The sequence below is a fragment of the Narcine bancroftii genome, chromosome 11, assembly GCF_036971445.1.
Source record: "Narcine bancroftii isolate sNarBan1 chromosome 11, sNarBan1.hap1, whole genome shotgun sequence".
Taxonomy (NCBI): Eukaryota; Metazoa; Chordata; class Chondrichthyes; order Torpediniformes; family Narcinidae; genus Narcine; species Narcine bancroftii.
In genome coordinates, this window is record NC_091479.1 from 67,204,115 (window position 1) to 67,216,718 (window position 12,604).

The 12,604-nt window shown below is 41.8% G+C and overlaps 1 protein-coding gene across 3 annotated transcripts in view; it reads right to left on the bottom strand.

Annotated features, from left to right (window-relative positions):
• nup205 (nucleoporin 205) overlaps positions 1-12,604 on the bottom strand; it is a 105,808-nt gene that overhangs the window by 19,790 nt on the left and 73,414 nt on the right. For 2 of the 3 annotated variants that reach the window (XM_069903194.1, XM_069903195.1), the window contains 4 exons: positions 9,219-9,367; positions 8,173-8,364; positions 7,556-7,677; positions 4,810-4,948 (listed from right to left, as the gene is read on the bottom strand). In XM_069903194.1, coding sequence (XP_069759295.1) covers positions 4,810-4,948; positions 7,556-7,677; positions 8,173-8,364; positions 9,219-9,367 — 602 coding nt within the window. Of the gene's footprint in view, positions 1-4,809; positions 4,949-5,760; positions 5,902-7,555; positions 7,678-8,172; positions 8,365-9,218; positions 9,368-12,604 lie in introns of those variants that run through there. The other variant, XR_011346533.1, reaches the window with a different exon arrangement.

Below are 12,604 nucleotides of genomic sequence, written 5' to 3' on the forward strand. Positions count from 1 at the left end.
CAGTAGCATTTTTGTAAATCTTCTCCGCACACTCTCTACCTTGTTGATATCCTTCCTGTAATTCGTTGATCAGAACTGCACACAGTATTCCAAATTTAGCCTCACCAATGCTTTGAATAATCTCAACATCACCTCCCAACTCCTGTATTCTATGGTTTGATTTATAAAGGCCAGTATACTAAAAGCCTTCTTCACCACCCTATCCACATGAGATTCTGCCTTCAGGGAACGATAAACCATTATTCCTAGATCTTTCTGCTCCACTGCATTCCTCAGTGCCCTCCCATTTACTACATATGCCCTGTTTTGATTATTCCTTGCAAAATGAAGCACCTCACACTTCTTAGCATTAAACTCCATCTGCCACCTTTCAGCCCACTCTTCTAAGCCGTCCAAATCCTTCTGCAATCTTTGAAAATATTCTCATTATCCACAATTCCACCTATTTTAGTATCATGCGCATATTTACTAATCCAATTTACCGCCCAATCATCCAGCTCATTAATGTAAATGACAAACAGTAAGGGACCCAATACAGATCCCTGAAGCACACCGCTTGTTACTAGCCTCCAGCCTAACATTTATCCACTACGACTCTCTGGCATCTCCCTTCCAGTCACTGTTGAATTCATTTGACTATCTCAAAGTTAATATCTAGCACTTTAACCTTCCTAACTAGCCTTCCGTGCGGAACCTTATCGAAGGCCTTACTGAAGTCCATATAGACAACATCCACTGCTTTCCCTTCATCTACATTCCTAGTCAACTCTTCAAAAAATTCAACAAGATTGGTCAAACATGACTTTCCACGCACAAATCCATGTTGAGTGTTCCTGATCAAACTGCCTCTCCAGATACATATACATTATTTCTAAGAATGGTTTCCATTAACTTACCTACCACAGATGTCAAACTTACAGGTCTATAATTGATAGGCTTGCTCCTTGAACTCTTTTTAAACAAAGGAACCACATATGCAATACGCCAATCCTTCGGCATTAAACCCATCTCGAATGACATTTGAAAAATCACTGTCAGAGCCACTGCTATTTCCTCAAGGTCCTGAGGAAAATCCCGTAGGGACCTGAAGACGTATCTACCTTTATATGCTTCAAAAGCTCCAGTACTTCCTCTTTCTTGATCACTATATTCTCTATAATTACACCGCACAATTCAATACCCTTCTCCTTAGTGAATACCAAAGAAAAGAACATGTTCAAAATCTCCCCCATCTTATTTGGCTGCAAACACAGTTGCCCGCTCTGATTCTCTGAGGGACCAATTTTATCCCCCACTCTCCTTTTGCTATTAACATATTTGTAGGAACCTTTTATGCCTTCTTTTAGCTTTTCCAATTTCTTTCTTAAGATTCTTTTTACATTCAATGTATTCTCTGAAAATCTCCTTTATTCCCTGTTTCTTATATATTATTTTTGAACCAAGTTTCCAATATTCCTTGAAAACCATGGTTTCCTTAAACTTTTGACTCTGCCTTTTAACCCAAAATCTTACCTTTAAAAGACTTCAATTTCTCTACTACATCCATCCCATAAAACAAATTGTCCAAATCCACTTCTCGTAAATCCTTTCTCATCTCCTCAAATCTAGCTTTTCCCTACTTAAGCCTCAATCTTAGGTTTTGACTTATCCATTTCCATAATTACATTGAACCTAATGGCACTATGATCGATGGACCCAAAGTGCTCCCCAACACATATCTCCATCACCTGACCTCTCTCATTCCCCAACATTAGATCCAACACTGCCCCTTCTCTAGTCGGTACCTCTATGTATTGCTGTAAAAAAAAAACTATCCTCCACACATTTTATAAATTCCAATCCATCCAGCCCTTCCACAGAATGAGTTTCCCAATCTATATTTGGAAAATTAAAATCTCCCACTATCACAACCCTGTGTTTATTACAAATATTTGTTATCTCCTTACAAATCTGCTCCTCTAGTTCTCGCTCCCCATTAGGTGGTCTTTTGTACACCCCTATAAGTGTGACTTCCCCTTTCCCATTCCTCATTTCCACCCATGCAGCCTCCCTGGACGAGCCTTCCAATCTATCCTGCCTAAGCACCACTGTAACATTTTCCCTGACAAGCAATGCTACACCACCCCCTCTTGGCCCTCCAATTCTATCAAACCTAAAGCAACAAAATCCAGGAATATTTAGCTGCCAATCACATCCCTCCTGCAACCATGTTTCACTAATCGCTACCAAGTCACGCTGCCAAGTATCTATCCACACCCTCAGCTCATCCACCTTCCTTACAATCCTCCTAGCATTAAAGTATATACATTTCAGAGATTTCCCACTACTTATTCTCTATTTGCCCATACCTTTACAAACAACTCTATTATGTTATTTTTCTATCATCTCCCCTCCATCTTCATATAGAGCATTACCTACCAATCCACCTCCAAACTTTGTCTACGAGCTTTCTCTTTTGCAATCTAACCTTCTTGCTGTTCTCCTTCATTTCGTTCCCTCCCCCCAACCATTCTTGTTTAAAGTCTCCTGAGTAACCTTAGCAAATGTCCCTGCCAGGATCCTGGTCCCCTGGGATTCAAGTGCAACCCGTCCATTCTGTACAGGTCCCACCTCCCCCAAAAAAGGTCCCAATGATACAGAAACTTGAATCCCTGCCCCTTGCTCCATCCCTTTAGCCATGCATTCATCCTCCACCTCATTCTATTCCTGCTCTCACTGTCGCGTGGCACAGGCAGTAATCCCAAGATTACTTCCTTCACGGTCCTTCTTTTCATCTCTCTACCTAACTCCCTGTACTCACTTTTCAGGATCTCCCTACATCGTTGGTACCTTCATGTACCACGACTTCTGGCTCATCTCCCTTCCACTTTGGAATATTTTGGACATGAGCAGCAACATCCCAGACCCTGGCACCAGGAAGGAAAACCACCATCTAGTTCTCCTTACTGTGTCCACTGAATCCCCTATCTTGCCTCCTAACTATTGAGTCCCCTATTGCCCTCCTCCTCCTTTCCCTACCCTTCTGAGCCACAGGGGCCGACCCTGTGCCAGAGGTACAGCCACTGTTGCTTTCTCCAGCTCGGCTGTCCCCCGCAACAGTACTCAAAAGGAGTACCTATTATTGAGGAAGATGGAATTTAGAAATTCAGAAATTAGAGAAAATTACATATCATTTGAGAAATAAATATTCTATATTTTTGGCAATTTGTAGCCTGTATATGCAAACTTTAGGTATAAATATGTAGAAATGTTCTTCCAGCCTCTTGAGATCTGTGTCAAACTTCTTCCTTAAAATGAAAATGACCATTTAAGATCTGTTAAATTCCAGTGTGTTGGGAGCAATACCTCGTGCAATTCAAGATACTATACTTCATTTTCTTATTTTTTTATTACTATATATTATACATGTATAATATTCTTTATGAGGGGGAAGTGGGTGGTGAGGGGTTGGGAGAGGGAGGGAAGGGGAGGGGTTATAACCACCATGTAGCAAATGAACATTTTTCAATTTAATCATCTATTGCATTCTATGACAATTTATTAATTACATGTATGGAAAAACATTTAAAGAAACTATTTAAAAAAAGAGAAGGCAGCCAGGCCCTCTACCTAACATCACACATATCACCATGAGCCCCACTGCTCCTGGATATTAGAAGACATCTGCCAAATACAAATCATCCACTGAATTGAGAACTCCAAACAATCCTGAAAATATTCTGAAACTGATCCTCTTACGGAGATTAATTTCTACAATTTACAAATTTTAGGCTTGTCTGCACACTTAATTGCAGATACAATTTAGTATTCCTCAGTCACACAGGTATTTCACCTGGCAAACATTCTATTTGAAGACAATAGCCATGGTCTGGGATCACTTAAGTGCACCCTTCACCAGCAATCTGTTCCAACGACACTGATGGTCTGGCCGAGAAAGCACACCAACTTCCTCAAAAGCCGAAGGAAACTTGGCCTGATCCCAATGTTTCTTACCCATTTTAACAGATGTATCATAAAAAGTATCCTGCCTGGATGCCTCACAGGCTGGGATGGGAACTGCTCTCCCCAAAAGAAACTAAAGAATGTGGTTTAATCCATCTCGCAAACCAACTTCCCATCTCCACTGACTGTTTACAGTTTTAGCTGCTTCAGGAAAGCAGTTAACATATTAATGGACCAATCCTACCCTGGGCACACTCTCTGCTATCTCCTCCCATCAAGTCAGGAGATACACGTTTGAAAACAGGAACCCGCTGATTTATTTTCTGCTGCTATGTAACTACTAAATGACCTCTCAATACTAAATGTTGATGTCCTTGCACAGATTTTTTAATGATAATTTTCTCTGTCGACTTGCCTGGATAGCAGGCAAAACAAAGATTTTCACTGCATTTTGGTACATATGACAATACACAATTTAATTTACTTTCACAGTTTACCTGTGTACTCAGCAAGGTTCAAAAGAACCATCATAATGGGAAGAGCACATCTTCACAATTATATTACAATGCATGGTATCAACCAGGCATTATAAGTGGCAGTTCCAAAAAACTGCAACAGATTTTCTTCATCAAAGATTTCTACATAATGGCGGTGACATTATGCTCAGGCTTTTAGCACATCTCAATACTTGAAAATATTGATGCTAGGAGTGGGAAAGGGGAGGAAGGGGCTCAGTGAGTGTCATTAAACAAGAAAATTTGCAGATGCTGGGGTTGAGTGCAATACACACACATGCTGGAGAAACTCAGCAGGTCACAGAGTATCCAGAAGGTAACCAACATTTCGGGTCCGGGCAAGTGTCATTACCTGACTCGCGGCCAGTTGATGCTTCCCAGTGCTGGAGGTTAGGATCACCTGGAAAAGCTGAAGAGCTGGGAGCAAGATCTGGCGATACCTCTCCACAGGGGCTGGAATAAATCCCGATGGGTCTCGGATGCAAAGCATACTGTGGAAGGAAAAAAAATTACACATCTTTGGTTGGGTGGGGGGGGGGGGGGTGTTGAAGAAAAAAAAAATAGCAAGAAACTTGCACAGCAGATTGAATTGTCAGAGGGGAGGAGATTTGAAGTACTCCCACCTTTTACAAGATGATCATGTCCATTTTAAACTAATCTTTGGCCTGTGCAGTTTTATCCAGGTTTAAGGCCATGCAGTACAAGTCTCTTCTGACAACAGCACCAAAACGTCGCTTCTCTCAACTGTTCCTATAAAACTGGACCTAACGAAAGGAACAGCTCTCCTCTAGTAGGAGAGTCCACATGTGGCTGTGAGGGACAAGAAGACAAATGGTGCCACGACCATTATCACTGAATGACCTACACGCTATCGTTAATTACTCAGGAAACCTCTGGCCACTTCCACTTTCTGCATAACTGATGGAGGGAGTGCCAAATCAAAGGTTGATGTTCTTTATCCCAGTATGGAGAGCATTCCATCATGCCCCTAACTTATACCTTGCAGGAATAGACAAGAGATACAAGATCATGTGACAAAGGACTGGGCCCATCCAGTCTGTTCTGCCATTCAATCATTGACTCCATGTATTTTTCCTGTCAACTCTATTCTCCTGCTCTCTCCCCATATACTTTAATGCTCTTACACAACAAGAACCCATCGACCTCTGCTTGAAATAAAATTAAATTAGTTGCTTGCTGCAGGACACCAAATCTTGGATCTGCTCTCATATTTGTGCTCTAGCCACTATCCCAAACATCCACTCCTCTGGTCAATAGTGATGGTTGTTAATGGGAAACACACCATGGGATGTCATGAATGGGATCAGTCAGATGGTTAGGACTCTTTCTGGTCAGAGGAGTCTTTTGTCATTCGAAGGACACGAATATTAATTGCTGCAAATCAGCCCATGCTCCAATCTGATGCAGACATTTTCCTGAGGAGCTGTGAATGAATAATGTGAAATCATTAGTGCATATTGGCAGAGGAGGGAAGCTTGGTTATTGGCAAATAAGCTGGTTGAGCCTTCGACGTTGTCTTGAAAGTCTCTGGAAGCAATATTCTGCATCTGGGATGACTGACTCCATCTTCTCTTCTGTTACATTGGACTCAAGCGAACAACGAGATTTATCCCTCAACTCCCATCGACTTCACTTTAATTGGCCTCCCCGATACCACATTTATTCAAATTCTGTCCTGATTTCAATACAACCACAGTAACCAATCATCTGGTATTCAGCTCTTTCCAGTCCACATTTCCACAAATGAGATGTGGAGCCATATCTTTTTGGAAATAAAGTACCTTTTTGTTGTTCAGCTAACAATACCTTCTGTCACTTTGCCGATGTTTGAGAGCATATCAGTACAGCAGTAATGACCTGGTTGGATTTATCTTGCTTAATGACGATAAGACAAGCTTGCAGACTTATTTTTATGGTCAGGCACATGTGTGTGTTGCAGTTCTCCTGCAACAGCACAGTGTCAATCAGAGCTCTTCAAAACTATAGCCTGAATCTGGTCTGATCGTGTTGACATCTCTCCAGTGCTAGTGGAGTGAATCTGACTGGCTGAAGGCTAGTTTCAATGACGATTATAACTCATCTAACTGGCATTTCAGATAAGGCTGGTTCATAATGCGTCAACTGCGTCTTTGGCATCATTTGCTGGGAGCTCTCTTCACCAAGGATTATGCAGATTATTCACAGTTTTTTTGCATGCCAATCAGGTTCCAGGTTAAGACCCAGCTTGAGCGTAATTATACAGCAAAGAATATGCTTGTTCATGTGGTTATAGATCATGATCGTATATGCTGTTGAATAGGTCAACCCTCTGAATTTCTACCTATAATGTTGGTTTTGAGCAATACCCTTTGTGTAAGAGAACCCCAAATCTGGCACTTACCGCTGACCAGTGAATGATGTTAAAAGCAAATCACAATAGTTTAACGATAAATTATTATTTAAAGGTTTAACTTTTATTTGGTTATTTTAAAATAAACCATCATTGGATCCTGTAACGGGTCTTTCAAAGCCTGTAGAGAGCCGAAAGTAGTTGAACCAGGCAAATGGACCCCGTGGAGGAGCGCTGAAACTTTGCAAATAGCCAATGGGGCATGCACAAAGATGGCAGGAAGATGGCAGCAGTGTTGCGACTTCATCATCAAGGTAAAAAGTTCAGATCCTTTGTCTGGGACGACCGCTGATTTGAAGGTAAAGTTTTAAGTTTCAAGGATCATCCTATATAACAGGATATACGGTAGTTCCACTACATCATAATTGCCAAAACTATTCTGAATTTATCCCATTTATAACAATGATTATACAACATAGAATAGTGAAATGTGCCTGTCATTTTTTTGAGAGGATAAAACTACTAGATCGATTCTGCTGGGACCTTTATTTTAAATAGACAAAGTTTTTCTATTCTTTCTCTTGGATGGCAAACAAAATCTGAATCCTAATCTTTCTTGTGCCTTCACCATCACAGATTTGGTCTTGGCAAGAAAATCCACATAACCAGAGTATACTTCCGCAAGTTAACACAAACCATTGGACTGAAACATGCTGTGGGATTCTCAGACTCCACCTGCTCTCCTTACCTGTGTGACTCTGTTTCAGGTCGATGATCATAGACCTGGCACTGTGATAAGCGTACAATGACCCCAGCCGTCAGAAGCCCCTCAGTCCCCTGCTGCATCTTAGCCACTCTCGTCAAGAATGCCTGGTGAATATTCAGAACAGAAAAATCTCACTAAAAGTGAACTTTTAAAGAAGTCATAAAATAACAGTTAGTGTAGTGTTTAGCATATCTATTACATCACCAGCGACCTGGCTTGGAATCTGGCACTGACTGTCTGGAGTTAGTACGTTCGATGATGGCGTGGGTTTTTTCTGGGTGCGCCAGTTTCCTCCCATGTTCCAAAGATATACATAGTTATTAAGTTAATTCGTCACATAGGTGCATTTGGGTGGTGCAGGCTCGAGGGCCTACTACATTAAAATTAAATTAAATTTTGCAAAAATTTAAAGAAGCAATTGTGATTTAACTAAAATAATAGTATTTTTGAATATTGCAGATGCAAAGCAACATAAGCTTTCTACTAATTTAAGATAAGAGATGACAGTTGAGAATAGGAACTTTTGCAGTTTATTGCTCCATGAGTGAACACACTTTAAACACAAGCCAGTTTAAAAAACATGACAGGTTGATACATACCATTTTGGATTCATAGAGATACAAGGCCTTCAATAATGGAGGCTTCGTACTGAGCATGCTCTGAAGGATGGCATCATCCTGGGCTAAGCTGTCTGCCAATGCTTTCAGATAGCCACTGTTGGTAAGATAGTAGAGCCACTGTTGGTGCTGGTCGATAGCCACAATCCGGTCTAATACTGCCAGCGCAAGCATCTGAAACAAGAGTATTGATTCACTGAAAGGGCATATTATACGGAGGGACAGATCAAGGGTTGGAGACTCAGGGATAGTTATCACTCCAGCTATCCTACTCCATTAACTGTATGATTGTTAAAGGACCCATCACACCCTGACCATGCTCTCTATTCCCTCCTCCTGGCAGGAAGAAGATTCACACACCACCAGATTCAAGAACAGATTCCTTGCCAGTGCTATCAGACTCTGGAACAAACCTCACTGGAGTAAAATCATGTTGCCCATTCTCACTTTTAACTGATCCTTCTGTGTAACTCTGTACAGCATTTTATTCGCTGATGTATGAATTGAATTGCTGGATAGCACCTAAAAGCAACATTTTGTACGTGGTACTATGTGAGAAAAAACCTCAACTTAGCATGGAATACACTCCACAAAGTGCACTACTAAGGCTGAGTAACCCAATTTCTGCTTTATTTCAATGGGTAGGTATGTAAGCAGAACACAATTGTCCATGTTTGCTTACGTTTCACAGAGCAGTAGTCAGATTTCTCCTTCTTGGTCTCAAGGCACTGCAATCACCTTGGATTAGATCAGCTGACTTCACAGAAATGCCTTTTTGATTTGTATTACATTTATATGATGCAATTAATCATCAGAATGCAAGAGAGTTTCTTAATGAAAATAGTTTATTTTGGTAGGAAAGAGTGCTGAAATGGAAACTATTTCCATTCTGAAACATTAGGCAAAAAGCAAATTGCTGATCATTTACATACAAGTGGAAGAAATAAATGCGGATTGTAAAAGAGTTTAATACTGGAGTGGGCAAACCCCACACGATGGCCTCTGGGCATATGTTTACTCAGACTCACTTGACCAATTTCATGTCCATCACAAGCATCTCGACAGACGACCTCCATCAACGATGCCCCATAACTCTCTATGATATTCATATTGTCCTTTTGCATCTTGGTGTACTCATCCTCTGGAGCTGTGAGTCTCTCCCACATGGTTTGCTTTCCTGCAACACAATGATTGAAAGAACTGAGATGCACGTTCAGAAGAGAGATGATGACATAAAACTTCTCTTTTAAGGACTGGATAGAGACAGCTCCTCTGTCATTTCTGCACCAATTGCAATCTCGTGCACCAAGTGACAGAGCAATGGGAAAGTTCCAAAACAAATGGCTGAAGGCATTCACAGAATGGTGGCATGCTGCTGAAGGTCCTATGTTTTCGGTCTGGTTTCATTTCCCCATGATTACTGATGTGTATCCAGAAACAGGTTCACCTGCTTCAAAACTTAATGACGTCAAGCCAATCTTCGATCGAACCTTGACCAACAACTAGGAGCGGCAAGGCTAGCACTGCGGTTAGTGCAACGCTGTTACAGTGCCAACAATCGGGACCAGGGTTCGAATCCCATGCTGTCTGTAAGGAGTTTGCACATTCTCCCCATGTCTGTGAGTTTTTCCCAGATGCTCGTTTCCTCCCACCATTCAAAAAAGTACCAGGAATTGTCGGTCAATTGGGTGTAATTGGGCATTTCAAGTTGTGGGCTGGAAGGGCCTGTTACTGTGCTGCATGTCTAAATTTTAAAAAAATTAAAAGGGTTTCACATCCACAAGATTAAAATTACAATTGTATGGCAGCATGTGATAATTGCACAAAGCCACACAGACCCATTTTCGGCCATGAATCAGTGTGACTTTCGAGTCAGAGAAACATGAAATGTTTTATTATAAGCGTTGGTTGCATTAGGTTTGATGCAGAAGGAAACATTAACAAGGAGAGTTGTGCTGATGGAGTGAAAGTAAAGGGCTTATCCACAGTTAACAAGCAAATAGCTCGTTGAATTATGTTCACATTGCTTGCCAATTTGACCATTCTTAAAGCATAATCCAATTCATTAAAACCTGCTTCATCTAGCAGATCTTTGAAAGATATGATCAACTGTCGTTATATTTGCCTTTTGTTTAAATCCAGCCTGTGACTGGATGCCAGAGGCAGGCAGATAAGATAGGAGAAAGTGTTTTAATCTTTTTATTAATTTTCCACAAAAAAGAAAATATATACAGAAAATGTGAAAAATATACATTGTCCTGGAAAAGAACAATCAAGTACTTTCAAATTAATTCAATATTTCCATATTCTTTGGCTTGGCTTCGCGGACGAAGATTTATGGAGGGGTATGTCCACGTCTGCTGCAGGCTCGTTGGTGACTGACAAGTCCGATGCGGGACAGGCAGACACAGTTGCAGCGGTTGCAAGGGAAAATTGGTTTGTTGGGGTTGGGTGTTGGGTTTTTCCTCCTTTGTCTTTTGTCAGTGAGGTGGGCTCTTCTTCAAAGGAGGTTGCTGCCCGCCGAACTGTGAGGTGCCAAGATGCACGGTTGGAGGTGATATCAGCCCACTGGCGGTGGTCAATGTGGCAGGCACCAAGAGATTTCTTTAGGCAATCCTTGTACCTCTTATTTGGTGCACCTCTGTCTCGGTGGCCAGTGGAGAGCTCGCCATAGAACACGATCTTGGGAAGGCAATGGTCCTCCATTCTGGAGACGTGACCCACCCAGTGCAGTTGGGTCTTCAGCAGCATGGATTCAATGCTTGCGGATTAGTAAGGAAATAAAAAGTTAATTCATAAAAAAAAACCATCCAACTCCAACGGGGAAATTTTTTTTTTTAAAAAGCCCTAAAAAACAAAAACAATGGCTCAATCCATTCAAAGATAAGTAGAAAAAAGATTCTTCCTGAGTAAACATAACACATTTAGAGAATAAAAAACAAGCTGGAAGTGGTTCAATTTTGTTTATTAGTTTGAGTCATATGAAAACACTGAATACATGGTCACCAGGCTTTTTTGCCCCTGAAGTTTAAAGTCGTATCAAATGTCCAACTTCTAATTTTTCCTAAACCTAAGCAAGACATAATGGAGGAAAGCCAGTGAAGTAGGTGAATTGCAATCTTTCCATTTGAGTAATCTAGCTCTCCTTGCCATCAACATTGAAAAGGTGACTATTCTTTGGGCTGAAACAGGTGCAAACCCTGATTACAAAAATAGCTGTGAATAATTTTGGGTGTAAATCTAGATCCAACACTTTAGCTAAAGTTTCATAAACACTTTTCCAAAATTATCTAACTTTGTACAGGACCAAAACATAAGAGTCAAAGTAACCTCTGGATTTCTTCTTCTTTGGCTTGGCTTCGCAGACGAAGATTTATGGAGGGGTAATGTCCACGTCAGCTGCAGGCTCGTTTGTGGCTGACAAGTCCGATGTGGGACAGGCAGACACGGTTGCAGCGGTTGCAAGGGAAAATTGATTTGTTGGGGTTGGGTGTTGGGTTTTTCCTCCTTTGCCTTTTGACAGTGAGGTGGGCTCTGCGGTCTTCTTCAAAGGTGGTTGCTGCCCGCCGAACTATGAGGCGCCAAGATGCACGGTTTGAGGCGATATCAGCCCACTGGCGGTGGTCAATGTGGCAGGCACCAAGTGATTTCTTTAGGCAGTCCTTGTACCTCTTCTTTGGTGTACCTCTGTCTCGGTGGCCAGTGGAGAGCTCGCCATATGACACGATCTTGGGAAGGCGATGGTCCTCCATTCTGGAGACGTGACCTACCCAGCGCAGTTTGATCTTCAGCAGCATGGATTCGATGCTGTCGGCCTCTGCCATCTCGAGTACTTTGATGTTGGAGATGAAGTCACTCCAATGAATGTTGAGGATGGAGCAGAGACAACGCTGGTGGAAGCGTTCTAGGAGCCGTAGGTGATGCTGGTAAAGGACCCATGATTCGGAGCTGAACAGGAGAGTGGGTATGACAACGGCTCTGTATACGCTAATCTTTGTGAGGTTTTTCAGTTGGTTGTTTTTCCAGACTCTTTTGTGTAGTCTTCCAAAGGCGCTATTTGCCTTGGCGAGTCTGTTGTCTATCTCGTTGTCGATCCTTGCATCCGATGAAATGGTTATCCAACTGCACGAAAACCAACAAGGTTGGGTCAGATACAGCAATAAGCTCTCTGAACCCTTCTCCATAAACAATGGCGTGAAGCAAGGCTGCGTTCTCGCACCAACCCTCTTTTCAATCTTCTTCAGCATGATGCTGAAACAAGCCATGAAAGACCTCAACAATGAAGACGCTGTTTACATCCGGTACCGCACGGATGGCAGTCTCTTCAATCTGAGGCGCATGCAAGCTCACACCAAGACACAAGAGCAACTTGTCCGTGAACTACTCTTTGCAGACGATGTCGCTTTAGTTGCCC